Source organism: Tursiops truncatus, chromosome 13 (assembly GCF_011762595.2).
Source record: "Tursiops truncatus isolate mTurTru1 chromosome 13, mTurTru1.mat.Y, whole genome shotgun sequence".
Taxonomy (NCBI): domain Eukaryota; kingdom Metazoa; phylum Chordata; class Mammalia; order Artiodactyla; family Delphinidae; genus Tursiops; species Tursiops truncatus.
The window spans coordinates 62,352,971-62,375,624 of NC_047046.1; the positions used below are offsets into that span (position 1 = coordinate 62,352,971).

General features: G+C 41.6%; 1 protein-coding gene across 7 annotated transcripts in view; it reads left to right on the forward strand.

Annotated features, from left to right (window-relative positions):
* Window positions 1–22,654, forward strand: part of KATNAL2 (katanin catalytic subunit A1 like 2) — a 100,514-nt gene that overhangs the window by 60,025 nt on the left and 17,835 nt on the right. For 4 of the 7 annotated variants that reach the window (XM_019937005.3, XM_073790695.1, XM_073790696.1 and 1 more), the window contains 5 exons: window positions 2,090–2,188; window positions 4,563–4,626; window positions 4,825–4,943; window positions 10,438–10,529; window positions 12,689–12,799. In XM_019937005.3, coding sequence (XP_019792564.1) covers window positions 2,090–2,188; window positions 4,563–4,626; window positions 4,825–4,943; window positions 10,438–10,529; window positions 12,689–12,799 — 485 coding nt within the window. The remainder of the gene's footprint in view (window positions 1–2,089; window positions 2,189–4,562; window positions 4,627–4,824; window positions 4,944–10,437; window positions 10,530–12,688; window positions 12,800–22,654) is intronic. The other 3 variants (XM_033837717.2, XM_033837718.2, XM_033837720.2) reach the window with 3 other exon arrangements.

Consider the following 22,654-nt stretch of genomic DNA (forward strand, 5'->3'; position numbering starts at 1 on the left):
ACGCCTCTGATGTGTCAGGCATGTGCTGGTGGCTGGAAACACAAAGGTGAACGACTCAACACAGTCCTTGCCCATAAGGGTTTCTCGTCCCACGGGCAAGGTGCACTTTGGGAGCATAACGGATGGGTATTGTTGCGCCAAGGAGTGGGGAAAGTGTTAGGGAAGAAGATACACAGGAAACAGCCACGTGAAAAAAGAGTAGAAGAGGGTGGGGGGAGGCGTTCTGGGCAGAGGTGCAGACCTGTGAAATTGTAGCGCTTGTGCAGTGCTTCTCAGGAGCCACCTGGGACGCAAGGAATGGTGGGAGATGGGCTGGAGAGAGAGGCCAGGGTTCCTGCATGTAAGGGTGCTGCGAACAGGACCCAGGGCTGGAGTCAGTCTGTGGGAGACTGAGAATCTTCGAAAGTCGTCCATCAGGAGAATGGGGCAATCAAATGTACTTTTAGACAGCTTGTTCTAATGACAGTGTGGAAGGCTATCAAAGACATGGAGATAGGAAGACCAGCTCTGAAGTTATTGCCAGTGAGAGGATGAGGGATTGAGCCAGGCTGTGGTAATTAGGATGCATAAGAGAGCAGAGAAAAATATTTTTATACCCCCAAATCAATAGTCTTGTTAGTGTTTTTGCAAAAGGATACCAGGACTAGTGATAATAAAGTAGAGTAGAAGTGGCCTGAAAGGATTCCATTTGGAACCCTTCCCACAGTACAGTGGGAGGCAGTCGTGCAGACCCTGCTTGAATGCTGACAGGGATGGAAGCTCACCACCTCCTGAGGCAGTCCTGCTGAGTCTTGAGAACTTTTGATTGATATAAGGAGGGACTTCCTACTGGGAACTTAAACAGTACCACGTGGAATTCAATGTCAACTCTAGAAGAAGGCAAGGAATACTGCTATTATCTATGGATGCCTTGAACTCCAGGGTAGTTGAATCCCCACTGTGCGCCAAGCTTTTCCTAAGAAAGTGTGGTAATAAGAATGAGTGGGTGGTCCTTTAAAGACAGGGTGGTTCTCCCAAGATTTTGGAAGACTGAGACCTTTGTCAGCTCACCCAGGAATGGGTCATACATACATCATACACCATGAAAATCACCTGCATAAATAGTTTCTCTAATAAAATTTGTCACTTCTGGTGAAGGGAACTGGGAGGATGGGGGACAGAAGTAGAGGTATAACATCTCACCAGAATTTTTAAAATATGTTTGTATATTTTTGAACCATGTGCATGTATTATTTATTTAAAAATTAAATAAATATAAAAGTAGTTTCCAGATTGTTCTGTAGTCACTCAGAATGACTTTGGAAAAGAGGTGGGTTTTTTGTTTTGTTTTGTTTTGTTTTTGTCCGTAACACTCTAGACATTCAGCTTGCCCAAAACAGCTCCTACTGAGAAAGGCCCCTGAGTGACTGTTCTGATCATCTAGCGAAATTGAAGTTTGGAAACTGTAAATTAGTATCAGTAAAAGCTACCTTAATTGATTACCCTCAGTGGTTGCTGCAGGGCTCTGCTATGTGAGGGGAAGACTTTCGCTTGGTTGTTGGCTTCCTTGGATTTTGTAGAAGCAATTGCTCCTGATGGAAGTAGGGAGCGATCACTAGGGAAAAAGAGAAATTGGTTTCAGAGGAGCGTTATCTCTTTTAGGCAGCAAATTACGAAAGTGTTTTCGAGATCAAGGAGTAAGAGAGAGGGCAGGCAACGGCTAGGAACTATGTTTCAGAGTAAAAGCTAATGTAATTTGTAGGCATATTCTGTAGCTTCTTTGATTACGGTTGTAAATCAGCATGGTTTGCTATTGACCGAAGACAGGTATAGTCCCTCATTAGAAGATTTTTTTTTTTTTACCCTAAAAGTACCATATTATATCAGCAATGTCTTCTTCAGGGAATATCACTGAATATTTTCATGACATCCCTTTGGTGAACTAGCCTCAGATTACAATGTGTATATATACACATGTATCTAATATGAAAAGTGTTTATCACAGGCACTTTATGTCCTATTGTAAGTCAGGTATTCTGCTGCTCCAATGTTTATTACAGCTGTGGAGGAGAACATTAGTTTTAACAAAATGATCAAATGTGCATTGCAGGACATTTATCTCCATAATCCAAACATAAAGTGGAATGACATTATTGGACTCGATGCAGCCAAGCAGTTAGTCAAAGAAGCTGTTGTGTATCCTATAAGGGTAAGGATGGGAAGGAAGCCTCTTGGGAGATATTTCTGTTCATTATCCATTGGACAAGCTATATGTCATATACCCATCAGGAAGAGAATGACAGGGTGCTTTTCTGTCCACAAATTAACTTTTTGCCTGTGTCACAATATTTTGTCAACACTGGAGCACCAAGGCTCAGTCCATTCTAGGCAATTTGAAATCATGTTACATATTGGGTGAAGGCAGGTGTCTGCTCTAAGAGGTAATTTAAGATCTAAGACTCTATAGCATATATGATTTGTCAGTTACTATAGGTTCAAATCAGCCTGCCTCCCTAAAAATATTTAGAGTAGAAATACCTGCCATAAGAGAGAGCATCTGACTTTGTTTGCATAGATCTTCCCCCTGCCCCCAACACCCCCATCATTGGGGGCTTTGCTTTCAGCTGGTTGTAAAGACTAGACAGCCCCTTCCAGGGCACTGGCCAATAGAGCCATAGGGCTGTGCTCAGCTTATTCCTGACAAAGTTTTGTGCAGAGTGGCTCACTAAATAGGAAGAAAAATAGGAAAACAAGACTCTTCATGTTTGGTTTACAACAGTGGTGATGAGAAGGTCAGTGTACCACATGGCTTTTGCTGTATAGCAGACCACCCCAACACTTAGTGCCTTAGAATGACAATCATTTATTTGTTTGCAATTCTGTGGGTGGGCTCTTTGGGCTGGGCTTAGCTGGGCCAGCTTGGCTCTTTTCCACGTGATGTTGGTTGGGCTCACTCACACGTCTGGGGCATCTGGGGTGGCTGGAAAAGCTGGAAAAGCTGTGAAAGCTGGGATCACCAGGCAGCTGAGGCCTCTCTCTGCCTCTCGTCCTCTGGCAGGAGAGCCCAAGTCTTGCTCACACGGTGCAGAGAGTTCCCAGACAGAAGCAAGAAAGGGCAGGACCCAATCCGTGAGCCTTTCCCGTGTCTCTTCTCATATTCCGTATATTTGCTCGTCTCTATTTTCAAGTCTCTTCTTCTATTTGCTAATGTCCCACTGGCCAAATTCACAAGGCAAAATCCAGATTCAAGCGATAGACAGATATCCTCTCCCTCTTGGTGGAAGGAGCTGCAAATAATTTGTGGCCATTTTTTGTAATCTCCTGCAGTTAGGATTACAGATTTACTTTATTGAATAACCTATTTATTCTTACCACTGCGCCCTTGCAGCCCCTGATTTTTGGATGCTTCTTTTTGAATGGGACAAAATCAGTAAATTTGGACTGTCTTCCCTTTCTTCCTTCCTGTGTTCAGACATGGGGGTAAGAAATATACTGGTGTTCAGAATTAGTAGAAATGTATTTATTCCCTATTTCCTCTGAGTGGCTCTATTGTACAAGACTTCTTGTACGAAAGAATAGAACTGCCCAATCAGACTCTGGTTATCTGTTATCTCCATGGTATTAGAAGTTCCACATGATGTCAACATTTTGACATTAGCATCAGCAAGAAACTAATAGCTAGTTATAATTTTACTATTATTTTTCCTTCTCCTTGGTTCTCTATCAACTCCAGATGGCTTGAGTTTGAACTAATGGGAGAGACTCACTGAAAGTCCACGCATGTCCTGTTTGGAGTCAGTGTCTCATAATGTATTCTGCACTGAATGTTTGCAACTTCCAAATCAGGCTTCACCATAGCTTTGAGCTTTATTCACATACACTTTTGTATGTTGGTTCTAGTATGTATCTTAAAGAGCATACCTGCTTCACAACATTCAAAAGATTGCCAGATGCTCTGCATATATGTCGAACTCTGGGGGAAATGATGTTATGCATGTGAGAAATGACTATTGAAACGGAGAGAAAAGTACCTACATATGCCTTTCTTCTCCTTAAAATAACTGCTCTTTTAAAAAGTGACAAAAATTAAGCCATGCATCCTATCAAGTGTGAAGGTAAAATTGGGATAAGTAAGATATATATATGTATATGTATATATATATATATAGAGAGAGAGAGAGAGAGAGAGGGAGGGGGGGGGGAGGGAGAGAGAGAGAGAGGGAAGGAAAAAGCCAGCCTTAAAAAAAGGAAGGCCTGGGCTTCCCTGGTGGCACAGTGGTTGAGAGTCCGCCTGCCAATGCAGGGGACACGGGTTCGTGCCCTGGTCCGGGAAGATCCCACATGCCGCGGAGCGGCTGGGCCCGTGAGCCATGGCCGCTGAGCCTGCGCGTCTGGAGCCTGTGCTCCGCAACGGAAGAGGCCGCAACAGTGAGAGGCCCGCGTACCGGAAAAAAAAAAAAAAAAAGGAGGGCTTGACGCAGAGTTGCATGTGTTTCACCCTAGCTCCCCTAGCTTGCCTGAGCTCAGGGCGCGCAGGCTGACGTACCGATACTAAACCTCATCCTTGTTCCTTGCTCCCATAGTACCCACAGCTGTTTACAGGAATCCTTTCCCCCTGGAAAGGACTGCTGCTCTACGGACCTCCAGGTAAAGGGCTTTCTGTTTTGGCCTTGGTATAAAGCGTGTGTGCAGAGGACGAGTTGCCCCGTCTGTCCTTAATTCAGGGCTGGGGCAGTGCTTGCTGAGTAACCACCTCCTGTTTTGCTTGTGTGACTGCCTTCTGTCTGCAGGCAGAGGAATGGAGCTCGAGGGCCGCTCATATATTTTACCCACATGTGATTCTAGGTACAGGAAAGACTTTGCTGGCCAAAGCTGTGGCTACGGAATGCAAAACAACCTTCTTTAATATTTCTGCATCTACCATCGTAAGCAAATGGAGAGGGGATTCAGAAAAGCTTGTTCGGGTAGGGATTCTTGATTTTGGTTTTTTAGAATAAGTTCTGGCAAAATACCGTGGTACAAAATGAGGTTATATCTTATTTGTTTTAAGTGATTTGTATGTTCAAATTTATCCTGGATCTTAATTACCAAAAACCTGGGAGGTAGATTGACTACTATGTGTGGCTATCAGTCATGCCCCTATCATCAAACATGATCTCCCTTCCTTTGGGAATTTGACCAACAGCCCTTTTGCAATTCATGCGACTTGGGAATAGAAGCTGGAAAAAATTGTCTCTGAAGTGGTCTATTATTTCTTCATTCAAGAAGCATTTATTATTAAGCATGTGCAGTATATTTAGTTAACATTTATTGAGAGGCTACTATGGTATGCTAGTCCCTATACTAGATACTCTAAGGAAGAATCAAGAAACTTAAAACTTAATTATTCTTTCAGGTCCTCTGAGCAACTTTCCTTTGCAGAGCCCATAGCCTGTAGGGATTTTTTTCTTCCCTTCAGAGATTGTTTCCATCTTTACAATATCTCATTCATAGTATATGGTATATTTTATATTATAAAATTTTACTATATCTTCCAGTCACCTTATGAGAACACTTGTTTTTTGATTTATGCCTCAGTGTAAGGTAGGTCCTGCTTAGAAATCCTGTTAAACTATTGCACTCTGTAGGATGACTGATAAGTAATCAATACAAAGTGGATAAATATGATATATTTCCTGAAAAGAAATTACTCTAAAATATTATGCTTAAATTACATTACTTTGGATAGACTTATTTTCGAAATATTGTGGCTTATTTGGAAGTGATAATAAAATATTTTTAAAGGATTGATTTACCTAAAATAACCTATTACTTATTACTTTGTGATTGTTCTCAAGTTACTTCAAATGTGTAAGTTTTTATAAATTCTTATCACCCCTACCAGATTGTAATTCATGGAAATCTATGTTGACATCTTCTATTTCATTGTTCTTCATCTTGAGTCTAACTCAGTGCCAGACAGGGTTTAATTTTAGCTGCTTCTAAATTTATGGGTTCCATGTGATTCTAGTTAGCTAGATTTCCATTAGCTTAAATCCAACAAACTAGAATTCTTATCAGCCTGAAGACTTTTCTCTTTAACATTCCATTTCTGCGTGATGAGGAACAACAAAACTTACAAGGTGCCCCCAGAATCAGTTTAGATTCATCTCCTGTTATGAAAAGTGGTGTTTTGAACTATGAGCACAAAACACTGCAAGGTGCTCGGAGGAAGATTCCCTGGACAAGACTCACCCAGGCAAAGAAGAAATTCAGATGTTTAATGAATATTCTGGGTTTTTTTTTTGTTTGTTTTGTTTTTGCGGTATGCGGGCCTCTCACTGCTGTGGCCTCTCCCGCTGCGGAGCACAGGCTCTGGACACGCAGGCCCAGTGGCCACGGCTCACGGGCCCAGCCACTCCGCGGAATGTGGGATCTTCCCGGACCGGGGCACGAACCCGTGTCCCCTGTATCAGCAGGCGGACTCTCAACCACTGTGCCACCAGGGAAGCCCTAATGAATATTCCTAACAAAGATTTAAACTAAATGGACTTTCTTGTTTAATGTTGAATAGCCAGAAAAGTCATTTAACTAGAATGCTCCATTCTGTGTGAGCATTTTATTTAACTCAAGTTTTCCTCTGCTTCAGTATTGTTTTGCTAGACTTCTAAGAGTTAGGAAATGATTCCGCCCCCAATTTTTTCCCCTTCCTTTACCATACATTTAAAAAGTAGCCTTTCAGGGACTTCCCTGGTGGCGCAGTGGTTAAGAATCCACCTGCCAATGCAGGGGACACAGGTTCAATCCCTGGCCCGGAAAGATCCCACATGCCACAGAGCCACTAAGCCCATGCACCACAACTACTGAGCCTGTGCTCTGGAGCCTGCGAGCCACGACTGCTGAGCCTGTGTGCCACAACTACTGAAGCCCGCGCACCTAGAGCCCGTGCTCTGCAACAAGAGAAGCCACCGCAATTAGAAGCCCATGCATGGCAACGAAGAGGAGCCCCTGGAAGAGTAGCCCCCACTCGCTGCAACTAGAGAAAGCCAGAAAGCCAGAAGGCCCAGGTGCAGTAATGAAGAGCCAATGCAGCCAAAGAAAAAAAAGTAGTCTTTCTGAAAAAAATAGTAAAAAAGACCCCTGAGCCTTCTCCCTGGAGGAAACTACTACAATTGCTTTCCAGAACATTTATTTATATCTACATTAACATCAACAACTGTATCTCGATCTCCCTCCCTTTAAGATACAAGTAGGAACATAGCACACATACTCTTCTGTACCTTGTGGATTTTTTCACACTTAACAATGTAACTTGGATATTGTTCCACACTATTATAGATAGACAGAACATGTTTTTAATATGTCTGCATGACACTTCATTGCATGGTTGTACCAAAACGTGTTTAACCAATCTTTTCTTAATACACATTTAGGTTGTTTCCAGTCTCTTGCTATTATGAAGAAAGCTACAGTGAAGAGTCTTTCTATACACGTGTCTTTGCATATAGTGTAGTGTAGGACAATTTCTTAGAAGTAGAGTTGCTGGGTCAGAAGGAAAGAAAACCACTGATTGCCAAATTCCCTGCCGACAGGGTTGCACCAGCTTACATGCCCATCAGTGGTGTGTGTGTTTGCTTCCTCACACCCTGGCCAACACCATGTAGTACCCAAATTTAAAAATCTTTGCCAGTCTGATAGTGAAAGTAATATTTAAGTGCTCAAACATGCATTTCTTTCATTCTGAATGAATTTGAGCATCTTTCTATAGGTTTAGAAGATATTCATATTTCTTATTTTCTATGAAATACATTTTTTGGATATTAAAAAATAATTCAAAAGGAAAACAGGACTTCCCTGGTGGCGCAGTGGTTAAGAATCCGCCTGCCCATGCAGGGGACACGGGTTTGAGCCCTGGTCCGGGAAGATCCCATATGCTGCAGAGCAACTAAGCCCGTGAGCCACAACTACTGAGCCTGTGCTCTAGAGCTCATGATCCACAACTGCTGAGCCTGCGTGCTGCAACTACTGAAGCCCGCGAGTCTAGAGCCCGTGCTCTGCAACAAGAGAAGTCACCGCAGGGAGAAGCCCTTGCACCACAACGAAGAGTAGCCCCCGCTCGCCACAACCAGAGAAAGCCCGCATGCAGCAACGAAGACCCAAAACAGCCAAAAATAAGTAAATAAATAAATAAATAAAGTAATTAATTAATTTAAAAAAAAAGGAAACCAGATAACTCTGCTAATGCTAATCTGGAAGGATCTTATCTTCTGTCCTTTCAGAAATTACTCTTATTTTCTGAGCTCCTGGAAAGAGCCTCACCTGGAAAACCTTGGTCATGCTGTCAAGATTCTTACAGTGAAGCTTTCAGATAAAGAAAGCCCTTCAAGGCCTTCCCCTAAATCAGAGACACTTTCCTACCATTTGCTTCTCTTTCTATTCCAGTTAAAGAGTTATTTATAGGGAGCCCTTGGTTACGTTTCTCCCTCCCCTCCTAATGTTCATGTCTCTTAGGAGTGGATGCTATTGAGTAGCTGAGTGGTCTCTTTAGCAAATGGACACACCTGTTGCTGCTCACATCTTTCAACATTCCACCCTCCCCCAGTTGTGTGATTTAACTTCCTCCAAGAACTTCTGAAAATTTTAGACTAGTGCTTCCCAAGCACTTACCCAGGGTTCTATATATTCTATATATTCTCTGGCAGTGGAAGGGTAGTGGTGTGGTCCATGTGGAGACATAGGCTCCAGACGTGGTTCTCCTTCCAGCAGGATGTTTGGTCTTATCGAGGCTGTTGGTCTCTCTGCACTTTGGGGAGCTCCTTAAAAACGTGTAAAAGTGTTCTAATATGCCATTTTTCATTGGGTGGATTGCTGCTGTTGTAATCATCCTTAATACCAGGTATATTTGAGCTTTTCTTTTTGTGACAGGAAGACAAATTACCTGCTGCTAATGAGTTGGTCTCTGTTGTGTCTAAAAAACATTTGTGATGAGTGTCCCGGCATTGACACTGTTCTCTTAAGCTCACTGGGCTGAGCCAGAAATAGGATTCTGTGAAAGGAAAACACTTGCACATGAGCATGGAGGGAAGGGACCACACACACACAAGCAGCAGTGAAGGTGAGGAGTTTCCCATTCAGTGACAGGGAGGCCTGTAAGGGACGACCTGCTACTACTATGAAAACCACAATCTGGCCTTTTCTGAGCCCTTCCCCTCTTATTTATTCTGTGATGCTTTGCTAGTGCTAAGTGACACAGAGAGTAAATCTCCTATGCCTATTAAAGAACATCTATTCTTTTCTAAGTCTCTAATGCTTTCTCTGATCAACCAGGGAAGAATTGTATATGGTGCTCAAGAGATTAGTTTCAGGGTTTTTTAAAAAAAGGTATAGTTTTTTATACTCTTTTCATCGCCACCACATCTCCCTTTAGAGCTCTCGATTTTGTTTTTATGGCTGTTCTTTTGCTGGTTGCTTTCCTGTTCTTATTCAGTCTATAATATTTTATTATGGAATGGAACATTTTATTCAATTGGGAATTGCCTTCAAGTACCTGAGCCTACCAAACAGCAGTGTTGGGGACCCCGTGGAGTAATTTGGTGAGCAGAAAGGGCAAAATTCTTTGGCTTTGTTGCCCATGACCGGAACTCTACCCTTTCTCTGCAGTTCTTCCTTCCGAGAATAACCTTATTGTCTCTAAGTGGTAAGGGAAAAAAAATTATTAACTGATTTTACGTATTCCAAGGCTTTTGTGTCCATATGGAACATGTTATTGGCAGGGGGGTCTCAAGGGTTAACTAACAAATTAGCTAACAAACTAACTAACAAAGTTCAGGAACTGAGTTTTATCTTAAGCTCTCCCATTTATGATTAGTAACTTAAAAAAAATAAATTTATTTTTTTTTATTTAGTTTTGGCTGTGTTGGGTCTTCGTTGCTGCACGTGGGCTTTCTCTAGCTGTGGCGAGCGGGGGCTACTTTTCATTGCAGTGCATGGGCTTCTCATTGCGGTAGCTTTGCTTGTGGTGGAGCACGGGCTCTAGGCGCATGGGCTTCAGTAGTTGTGGCACGTGGGCTCAGTAGTTGTGGCTCGTGGGCTTAAGAGCGCAGGCTCAGTAGCTGTGGCGAACGGGCTTAGTTGCTCCACGGCATGTGGGATCTTCCCGGACCAGGGATCGAACCTGTGTCCCCCTGCGTTGGCAGGTGGATTCTTAAGCACTGCGCCACCAGGGAAATCCTATGATTAATAACCTTGAGCTAACCACTTACTCTCTCTGGCTGTAATTTTACCAAGTGGTAAATGGAAATAATTGGACCATGGGGTAGTGCTAGGGAGAAGTAACTGTAATGATTATAAAGTTATTGTGAAATAACAAAGTGAAGCATAAATGCTTAATATTACAGCTATCCTAAGCTTTTAATCTCTGGGAGCATCTGAGAACTTTAAGTATATGAATTAACAAGTGGTTGCTTTTCTCCTACCCAGGTGTTATTTGAACTTGCCCGCTATCACGCCCCCTCCACCATCTTCCTGGACGAGCTGGAGTCAGTGATGAGTCAGAGAGGCACGGCTCCTGGGTAACAGACAGGGTTTTTTTTGTCATCACTTCTCCCCTCTCGTAAGTGTGTTTGACGGTCGGAAGCCCATCGACATTTACCAGCAGAATGAGCCTATTAATAAGCCCACAGATTTTCTGCAGACACACGGAAAGGTCTTTAAATTAGATCATGTTAACTGAATAGCTGATTTAAATAGTTTTTATAACCAGAGGAAGTGTAATTCTCCCTTGCCCTTTCCCCACAGAGTGGATTTCAGGCCTGAAGATCACCCAGCCCCTGATCCCAGGCTGCCATAACCATCCTGCTGGCTCCAAATAGCCCCCCGTGAACACCTCTCCTGGAGCCAGAGGGGCTGCCTGGGGGGAACGGGGCTACCAAGGGCTAAGCCCTGAGAGGCAGCCCTGGACAAGGCGTGTGAGGCCAGGGAAGCCGCCACTTCTCTGTGACACCAGACTGTGGCTCAGCCGGACCGATTTTAAATATGTCACATATGTTATCTCTAAAGATTAAGTGTCCACTAATGTCTGCAGCAGGCAGAACACATCTCAGACTGTAATGAGGTTGTGTGTGTGTGTGTGTGTGTGTGTGTGTGTGTGTGTGTTTTAAGAACACCTTTCTGTCTTCATCAGAGGTGTTTTTCTTTGAAACTTTTTACTAAACTTGGTATCCCTGGCTTGAAAAAACAGCTCTCAGGGAAAACTCAACACAGCTGCATTTATTGATGGCTTCTAATGGTCTATCATCAAGGCAGAACTAATATTAATAAAAAGTAAACAATTATCTTGTTGGAAGTATAACTAGAATATAATTTATGAAATTTTACTTATTAAAAACCATTTTCCCAGCAGAGAAAAACAACCATCAAGATGCATCCAAGATGCATGGGATTCATGTCGTTGATTGAAATGCAACTGTTTCTATGGCTTCATGGGTGCTAGTCAGCCCCAGGCTAGGTGATCTGCCTCTCCAAAGGGGGCCTGGCGGGAACAGGCAGCTGCCTGGGGGCCTGGCTGGGAGCCCACCAGGCCGCCCTAGTGGTCACTTCCTCTGCAATGCCCTGTGCTCCTGGCCTGCCTTACTGCAGTGACACTCGCCCTTACATGCACTCTGCCCATCTCCATCCCCAGGGCCCTCCACAGCTTTGATTGAGCTACTTTGGAAACTTCATCTACCAGCCTTGAGTGTGTCAGTTTCCTTGTCTGGAAGTTAAACACTAAAACGAGAGTCTTCAAAGGATAAAGGAATAAGGGCAGGTGGTCTGAAGACTTTGGGGGTCATGTTATGTTAAAAGAATAGTAATTATGTGTAAATGCTAGATAAATATATAACGATATTTATATTTCCTCTTAGATAGAAAGGGGCACAGTTCTTAAAAAACCCATAAGCCTAATTTGGGCTGCCACCATATGCAGGCAGAGATGAGAAACTGAATGTTGTGTTGTGCTAGAAAGGCACTTTTTTTTCCTTTTAACTTGATCTACATGAGAGCCTGCTGGAGCTGGTCAGGACTTTGAGCCAGTTTTGATTGTGCACGTCCTATGGTGTAGTGACCTCTTTCTTGGCTGGAGGGTCTCAGCAGTGAGGGTGGTGGGAAAATCAGAGGATGAATTTGCACAGAAAACTGCCTCTATTCTGCTGTGCAAGGAAAGCCTAGTTTCCGTGTCATTATCTTGTCTCTTATTAGAAGAGAATGAAATATTGTGTGTGGTTCATCTCTTCTTGGACAGTTTATGTCCATACATTATACTAAAAGAAATAGTGTGTGTAAAGTACTTTCATGCCTGCTATATAAATGAAAAGGATTATTCTCAATGAAGCCATTTTTTAAAAGGGTAAATGATACGGCAGGTCGACACAGTGGGGCTGCCTTTTTTAATCTACTAGTGCCACTGTCTCCCCTTCAGTTATTTTCTGGTTCGTTGTCAACCTTTGTTTTTCTTTTCAATATCATCATTATATTCATTTACTTCTTTTCTGTTACTGTTTGAAAGTAGTACCAATTGCTTCTTTTCTCCAACCCTGGGATGAGTAGCTCCTGAGAATGCGGCAGGGAAGGGGTTAGTTGTCAGAAGGGAACCCGGTCTGCCGTCACTGAGTCCTTGCTATGAGTGTCACTCTGGTCATGAAAGCAAAGACTCTGCCTCTTGGGAGCATCTCACCTTCTCGTCTTTCTCTAGGGGAGAGCACGAAGGAAGCCTGCGGATGAAGACTGAGTTACTGGTGCAGATGGATGGGCTGGCCCGCTCCGAGGATCTCGTGTTTGTCTTAGCAGCCTCCAACCTGCCATGGTAAGAGATCTAGAGAGTACATTCTGAATGCATTTTCATGAGCCACTGAGTACAGATGAAGATATTATACTGAGCACTTCAGGGAAAGTCCTCTTGTTTGGTTCCAGCCCTGGAAGATGAAGCTGAAGGCTTTCCTGGTCAAGTCCTCAATCCTTGCTACTTGTACCGTGAAAGAATCTGCCTGAACAGAAGGAACATAGGTCAGGGCTACCACTGACAATATTTAAAATGGAGACTCTGAGTTTAAAGCCAAATTATTAAATGTGTTTAAGCAGGGGTTTGGCAGAGAACTGTAAAATCTGCAGGACTCAAAGAATATTCCAGAAATAACATGTTTGGATTTTAACATGTTAAAATTAAACTTTAAGTTGGGAGGAAAATCTTTACCTTAATGTTGCGCAGTAAATAGGAAGCTAAATAATGTCTAATTGAAAATATAATCTACTCTCAGAGTCTGTTATTCAGACTGTATCCCAGAGTAGTTTAAGACCAATTCTAGAAGCAGAATTGGCAAATAAGAGATGTTGACTAGAGAAAAATAATATCTACTTGGAGAGAATATTTTAAAAAATAATTATAATCCCTTTATAGTTACAAGAATATTTTCACATACCTTGTTTCTTTTGAGCTGCAGATAAGACAGGAGCCAGATAAGGAAATGCTGCTCTTGCCATTTGCAGAGTGGGTACCAAGGTCAAGGGAGGTCAGTCCACCCAAAGTCAACATCCTATGTGCGGCAGAGCTGGGACTCGTGACACTCTTCCCCTTCCCCCTACCTCGTCCATTTCTGTTTCTACATTCCAAGGTGAAAAGAGACACCCTTCTGCCGTGCATGCTGATCATCTAGGCTCCCAGAGAAGTCGTCACTGGCAAGAGGTGATGATGTTCATGTGTAATCTGTTATTTTAACTATATTCATAATTTCAGCCCAGCTTCAACTCTTCTCAAATTTATAAGACTTTTCTAATGTGCTAAGGTGATCAGCATTTTACATTGTGAAGAGAGAGGTGTTTACACACAATGTTAAAGTTGAATCCACACAGAGAACCATCATTTAAATGTGGCGGTGAAGTCCTTTAGAGAAAGAATCTCCATTCCTTCACCTGTTTGAAAGAGGGTTGATCATAACCTCTTTACTTATGACCCAGGGGGACCGTGAGAGTCAGCTGAGGAGGGTGGGTGAAAACTGGACAGCTTCGTGCACGGCTCCGGGAAGGGCTGTGCCCCGCAGGGAGGAATAGAGAGCCCTTACCTCCCAGCGAAACCTGGGCTTAGCTGAGGAGGTTATAGTGCTGCCGCAGTTTCCCTGAGGTGATCAGTTGTTGGGAAACCTCACATAAAATAGTTCAGAGAGGAAAAACAAAAAGCTAGTAAGCAATCAAAAATAAAGACGCCTAGAAGGGTTTTTCTGAAAGAATTGCCTCTCCTCATGTCAAATGGCAAATACATATGTGCTTTTGAGCTTGGATTCCTTGACATCACAGATTGCATCCTTTCAGCATATCTGGGAACCGGTAAGTCCTACCCATTCTTGAATGTCGCTGGGTTGAAAAAAAAACTTTTTATGATGAAAAATTCTAGACAAACACTAAAGAGAAAAGAGCACAATGAACCCACCATTTTCTAGTTTCCATAACTAGCATCTTGCCCAATTGATTTAATCTATTGCTGCCTCCTCTCGTTTTGCCGCAACATTTTAAACTGTATCCTAGATTCTTATGTTATTTCTCACATATATATACTTCAGCATACATCTTTAAAAAAAATAAGGACATTTTCTTACATTATCACAGTGTCATTATCAACCCCAACAAAATTAACAGTAATTGCTTAGTATCCTCTAATACCCAGTTTATATTCAGATTTCCCATATTGTTCCAAAAATGTCTTTTTACAGTTGGTTTACTGAACTGGTAACCAAACAAGATTTGCATTTTGTAATTAGTTGTTCTCTTAAGTATCTTTTAATCCAGAACAGACTCCCTCTTTTTTTCCCCCACTTGCTATTGACTTGATTGCTAGGGAGGTTGTCCTGCAGAGTCTAAACTTTCTGGATGTGGCTCACTGTATGCTCATGGTAATACTTAGCTAGTTCTTCTTGCCCTTATAATTACTCTAGACTAAAAGTTAGATTGATTAGATTCGATTCAGGATTAATATAATTTTTTGCGACATACTTCATACATGATGCTGAGTACATCACATTGCATCACATGCAGAAGTATGTAGTGCCCTGTTGTCCCACCTGTGGTGGTACCAAGATTGATCAGTGGGTTCAGGTGTGTCAGCCAGGTTCCTCTGCTCTATAGTTCCCGTCAATGGTTGTAGCATCCATTGATGATCTTTGCCTGAATCATTTATTTCACTAGAGGTGTGATTCTATCATTCCTTCTGATTGATAGCTGGAATTATTCTCTACCGTAGAACTTTGCCCCATCCAATAGGGTTATTTGGTTACCCTGAAATGTAGTTCATACTTGAAAATCAGAATTCTTTCTCTTTGATTTTTAGAGTCATGAGTTGTGCCCTAGCAACCTCCAGTGGTAACCAATGAGTCAGTCTCCCTCCCTCCCTCCCTCCCTCTCTCTTTCTCTCTCTCTCTCTCTCTCACACTATGATCTCATGACTTGTTTGGTATAACATCATTAGTTTTTTTTTACAGCTTTATTGAGATATCGCTCACATACCATACAATTCACCATTTAATGTGTACAATTCATGGTTTTAGCTATATTTATATGATTATACAATCGTCACTACAATCAATTTTAGAATATTTTTCTTTACCCTGAAAAGACACCCTGTACCCATTAGCAGTCATCCCCATCTCCCACCCCCAGCACTAAGCAACCACTAATCTATTTTCTGTTTCTATAGATTTGCCTATTTTTATACCTCTGAGTGCAATTATTATGGTAACTCTATGTTTAATTGAGGAGCGACCAATCTGTTTTCCAAAGTGGCTGCACCATTTTACATTCTTACTAGCCATGGATGAAAGTTCCAGTTCCGTCACATCCTCATCAACACTTGATATTCTCTGTCGTTTTGATTATAGTCATCCTAGTGGATGAGCAGTGGTACCTCCTCTCTTTGATTTGCATTTCCATGATGACTAGTGATATTGAGCATCTTTTCGTGTACTTATTGGCCAATTGCATATCTTCTTTGGTGAAATGTCTTTTCAAATCCTTTGTCCGTTTTTAAATTATTGAGTGATAAGATTTGTTTCGTCCTCTATCAGATTTGTAGATATTTTCTTCTGTTCTGTGGCCACTAGTCTGTCTTCCCTCCCTCCCTCCCTCCCTCTCTGAATTTTTTGTTCCTCTTTCTCCATGCCTTTGCTAAACTTCCCATGTCTGTCCCATTTCCCAAGCTCCGAGCCTTTCAGAAGACCCTGTAACTGGTTTTTCTAGAGCAGCGCTGTCTAATAGAAATATAATGTGAGGCACACATACTTAAAAAATGTCTAGTAGCCACATTAAAAATTATCAAAAGAAACAGATAATATGCAATTTTGATAACATATTTTATTTAACCCAATATATCTAAAATACTATCATTTCCATATATAATCAATATAAAAATTATTGTGATATTTACATTCTTTTTTTCATACTAAATCTTTGAAATCCAGTGTACACTTTATACTTAGGGCATGCTTCAGTTTGGACTAGCCTTGCTTCAGGTGCCCAGTAGCCACATGTGGTCGGCAGCTACTCTACTGGACAGGGCAGATCAGAGACTGATTGTCAGCCCCCATGCTGCTGTGGCAGAGATTGAAAACTGCCTCCCAATATTTTTTTTTTTTTTTTTTTTTTTTGCGGTATGCGGGTCTCTCACTGTTGTGGCCTCTCCCATTGCGGAGCACAGGCTCCGGACACGCAGGCTCAGCGGCCATGGCTCACGGGCCCAGCCGCTCCGCAGCATGTGGGATCTTCCCGGACCGGGGCACGAACCCGTGTCCCCTGCATCGGTAGGCGGTCTCTCAACCACTGCGCCACCAGGGAAGCCCCTGCCTCCCAATATTTACTTCATCCTTCTACTTTCATAACAGAACCCCAACTTTTGGATTCTATTTCTTAGCTTCCCCTTCTGTTAGGTGTGGCAGGGCCAAGCTTCTTTGTCATTTGCACAAGGTGACCCAGGCTCAATTTGATATTCTGCTCCAGACCTGGAATCAGCCATTGATTCACAGAGCCCTGGTTCCCTTTAATGGGAAATATATTTAGAGATCACAGTCTCACAGTTATGGGTGCTCCTTGCTACTGGATTATCATTTCTTCCTGGCCTTTTGATTGGGCAGAGCTAGGAAATACATACCTAGTTTTAAAAAGAGGCAAATGATGAGTTCATACTAATATTTACCACTCAAATTTAAGATTACAAGGTTTTTAAATTATTTGATTTTATATTTGTGTCTTTTCTCTAATTGTGAACATTTTAGTTCTTAACAACATTAATATAATTGTTATTCACTTTATCCTAATATGTAGATATATTTTATATTTGTGACTATAACAGAATTTTCAGTAATAATACCAAACCTATCATAACAGTAACATTTTGATGAAGAAAATGGTACAGACATGGCATAACTAAGATGGAAGAGCTAATTCTGGATTTTTCATCTTCAGCACTCTTGACATTTGGGGCCAGAGAATTCTTTGCTGTGGGGCCTCCTGTGCGCTGTACCATGCTGAGCAGCATCCTTGGTCTCTCCCCACTAGATGCTGGTAGCATCACCCCCCGTTGTGACCGCCAAATAGGTCTCCAGACATTGCCACATGTTCCCCAGGGAGGGGGGCAAAATTACCCCCGGCTGAGGCTCACTGGACTAATGGAAGGAATGACAGACATTATTTAGAAAGACATTATTTAGAGACAGACTGTCACATCCTCCACAAATAAACTGTCAAGTTTTTTTTAAGAACTCCATAAAATAACTGAACTTGGTTTACTTACACAAAAAGCGGCATATTATAGAAATTGTTCTGTATTTTTATTTTTTCCATAACAAAATGTTCTGGAGATCTTTCCAAATAAGTACAGAAAGTTCTCCCTCCTTCCCTTTGTAGCTGCGAGTATTCCATCTTGTTCATATGATAATCTACCCCAGTCACCTACTGATGGGCATTTGGGCTGTTGCTACTCTTTTGCTCTTATAAGTAATGTTGCAGTGAGTAATGGTGTGCATGTATCACTTTGCGTGTTTGCCAGTGTATCTTTGGGGAAGGTTCCTGGAAGTAGAGTTGCTGGGTCAAAGGGTTAATGTGCATGAAATTATAGTAGAGATTTGCCAAATTTCCCTCCATAGAGGTTGTACATTTTGTATTCCCACCAGGGTCCTGCTTTCATTACTTAACATTATAGTAAGAACATTTCCAACGTCATTAAATAATCCTTGAAAATTGGATTTTGTAATGGCTGCCCAAAATTCCCACATGTGAATATACCACAATTTAGTTAATCATTCCTTTCCTGTTGAACATAAATGATGCTCCCAACTTTCTCTATTATAAATAACACTGAAATGAACTTCCTTGAATAAAAATCTTTGACCAACATCTAGTTATTTCTTGAGTACAGATTTCTGGAAGTAGGATTGCTGTATGAAAGGGCATAGTTTTTATTTTTAAGTATTTTGCTACATACTGTCCAAGTCCTTAAATTAGGAAATAGTATATTTTTATCAAGAGTATTGGGACCAAAAAAAAAAAAAAGAGTATTGGGACAGACTTTTATTTTGGCTTCAGGGTCTTAGATGAGGGAATAAACTTATCTGATTCAAGCAATCTATGCTTGTTGGGGAAATAACTAAATTATAACAAACTATGTAAAAATCCAGTCGTAAAATCCCCAAAGAAATTCTTTATGGTTGGTTAGTGGTATTTCTTATCTACAGCATCTTCCAAGGCATTAGGCTATCACCTATTGCTTGTTAACTTATCACTTTCCCTAGACAAATCTGTTCTGTCTCAAAGGGCTAGTCATTTTCTCCCTTCTCAGCAGTGAGGTGGCGTGCAGCATCTTGGTTTATTCAGTGCTTCTCCTCTGAGGACCTCTTTCCTTGATCTATAGCATCACAGAAAGGACAAGAAGGAAGCAAGAAATAACAGCTCATCTGTGTCATTTGATGTGTAAATTAGCAATGAGAAGAATAACGAATGTTGCATATTTAATATTACCACTTAAAGTAATAGCCATGGAAGAAATGTTTAACAAGCACAGTTAGTATTGTTGAGTATTCACAAACTCAGGCCTAGGAGTACAGAGGGAAACAAAATACTGAACAGGGCTATTAAGGCAAATGCCATCTTTAGATGCCTACTAAACTTGATGATAGTTTGTACAAAGAAGGTATAAAAATTGTATGTGTGAAGCGTGTTGAAACTCATCTTTTCCTTGTTATTTGCAAAAGGGCTAGACATTTCACTATCCCTTTTAAAAATCATCCACCTAGTATGACCACAGTCTGGATTTAAAAAAAAAAAATCTTAATATGTAAAGAAAGCATAAGATCCTAGAGCTTCTGGCACTGGGAATGTGGAAGAATGTACCCATGTAAACTGACTTCTTCCCATATGGGCTCTCTCCTGTCTGGCATGAGATTCCTATAGACGTGTATACATGTGATTGAAGGGGTCAGCAGACATAACCCTGGGTTTTTCCGCAGTAGCTCCATGTGTCTCCTGGGCTCTAGGGAGAAGCTGTGCTCTCTGAGGTCCTACCTTTTGGCCTCGTGCCTTGACTATCATTACCCTCTAGATCAACATTTCTCCAAGAATGGTTCCCCACAGGTCTTTATCCAAAAAATGGGATCTAGTGGGATCTAATTTAACTCAGAGATACTGAGTTACAGTTCAACTGATTTCCACCCTGGCAGGAGTTCGCAGTGCCTTTAAGATGCTATTGTGTGTTGTGACTCTCCAAGAAAAGCTATGAGAAAGCAGTACATTCCATATTTATTTGACCCCAGAATCCCTTCCTTAAGGAGCATCTCATAAGACCAATGTTCTATTTGAAAACCTTTCAGGAAACAGTGGTTTGCATTAACTCACTCTGATCTGATAGTTGCATCTTTCATTGCAATAGCATTCAATCATGCTTTCAGGCTTTTAAAATCTTTTATCATTTTAAAAAAGGGACAACAGGCCCCAAATGAAGTCACTTGTTCTAAGCCCACATCATCAAACTGAGACTCAATACTTAACCTAATAGCAGTTTCAGCCTCCGTATGTGGTTGATGGGTGATTCTGACACAACCAGGAAAAAAGTGTGTGGTGCAGGATTTGGTAGGCGCAGCGGGGCAGGCCCAGGACTGACTGGGCAGGAGGTTACTAGGAGTAACCTTGCCCTTGCGCCATTCACACCTTCTCAGTTTTTTGGTTTCATCAGACATAAACTGAGTGCAGCCTGGCCTGCTGTGGCATTACTTTATCTTAACAGGGTGCAGGTTGACATGTGAACTGTAATTCTAAAACCAAATTTTAAAAAGTATAAAATTAACATAACCATTTTACAGAAAATTTGAGAATCAGGGAAAAACTACTCATAGTTTCACCACTGTGACGTAAGTATTATCATCTCTGTATACACCCTGATGGTGAAGATGGCTTGGCTATTTGCTATCATTTGTTGCCTTTGTATCCTTCTGTGGTAATTTTTTTCCCCAAGAGGGAAATCATTTTCACCATTTTGGCTATTTAGAAAAATAATACATGTTCATTATAAAAGTCATATTTTATATGCTTTGGGGTTGCTTGAAAGTGCACAGTCCCCTATAACTGTACACACAGACACCACCCCACGCCCCACACACAGAAACAAAAATGTGAACGTTCATGGATACGTATTATTTTGTTCTATGGCCTGTTTTTTTCTTTCACTTAATACATTGTGGACAACTTTGAAAATCTACCTAATTCCATATAGAATCCCACGTATGGGTGGGCCTTAATTTATTTGACTTTTCTTTTTCTTGAGGGTTTTAATATGGCACCAGCGCATTGGACCAAGCTCCTTCCACCACGACTCCCAGCACAGACACTCTGTGGGGGGCAGTTTTCCCTCTGACGTTTAGCTGGGGTAGGGCAGGTATTATCAAAAAGGTTTTGTGTCCTGGTGGGCCTGCTCTTCCCAGCCGTTTGTTAGAGAGAATGAGCTTTCCTTGAGGCTTCTGTCTGTGCCTGTTAGCAGTTTGTCAGTGGGCTTCTCCAGTGCCCCGTGTGGGAGGTCTGAGGGAGGCAAAACAGAAACCTGAGAACACTGCCCTGCCGTTCCTCATGTCCCCCGCTCCCTAGCCCCTCGTCCTCCTTCTTTCCAGCGTCTTCCTATGTTTAGAAGCTGTATTACATGCAATGAATTTTAGTAGTAGTGTGTGGACTAGAGAAGGATGGGCTACTCCATCTTGGCCAGAAGCAAGTCTCTCTCTTATTTTTGATTCCCTCTTTTATCATTTTATACATCTTAAACACAATTATTTTATCGTCTGTATCAGTGGAGTTTAATTCTGTTCTTAGTTTCTTCTGCAGACTCTCATTCTTGGTGGTTCGTTATATGTTTCAGAATTAGGGATGGTGAGCTTACATTTAGTGAGGGGAACTCTATCTGTGAGAGTCTTACACGTGTCCTTTCACAGAAAATTTATGACTGACAGGCTTTGGACAACTGTAAGCTAATTTCTTAGCATAGGGTTTCTTCATCCATGCCAGTGAGGGTAGGTCGGATTCTGAATTATCAGTGAAGACTTTTTCCCACCCCAAAGTATAAGACAGATTCCCTTGGTTCTTTCCATTGCTAGTGGGGATATTTTTCTAACCCATCCTTTCATAGAGGATGTGCCACCTGGTTTTTTGTTTTACGTGATGGGCCTTGTTTCTACCTACCATCTTGAATGGGCCCAAGGCCTTCTATGCTATGCCACAGGTAGACTTTAAAATCCAAACTTTTTTTTGTAACTAAGAGGCAGACACTCAGCCACAGCTTCAATTTCAGCTGCCCAGTCTTGATGTTTGGCTTCCTCTTCATTTTTAGGGCTTGAGAATTTTGCTGCTTCCTGTGGACTCATTTGTTGTGTATACCAAAAGTGATTCCTTCCTATAATTCACCGAGCTTTTAAAGTGGCTTTATAACAAGAGATTTCTGAATATCTAGTTCATCATTTTGCTGGAAAAAGAAGATTCCCATTTCTTCTCTCAATTATTGGTCATACATTTTCTGGCAAGAGTAATAGGAATATATCTCCTTGTTGGTATTCTAGTAACTCGAAGTAATTGTCATTCTTTATTATAAATATGTGATGCTCTTACCCTAACATCAGTAGGACATAGACTGAACTGATGGCTCTCCTGTTGGATCCCCTTGTCTCTTGCTTGTGAGCTCACTCTTCAGAATGAGAAGTGCAGTCTCTGGAGATGAGAGGCCCCCTATGGAAACTACATCTTTCACCTCATCTTCAAAAGCACTGCCCAGCCAAGTGAGCTGAATCATCATTTCCATGTTGTTTTTTTTTTTTAACTAAAGATGAAAATAGAATGCTTTATTCCTAAGTTGATGCTTGTTTTCTCTGTTAATTCGAACTAATGATGCTTATAAAATGCTAATTTTCAACAAAGCAGATTTACCTTCGTAAATAAAGACTGGGCTTTAAGGAAGCAGATCACTTACATGAAGCCAGTAGCCCTGAACTGAAAGTTTATTCATTCACTCAAGTAGTATCTATTGAGTACCTACTGTGAGTATTCTGCATGATGGAAGGAGGGGGAACCCAAGATATATGGTCCATGATCCTTGGCCTCTAGAGGCTGGCTATCTGATGGGACAATGGATGAGATATAAACGCAAATCACTAAG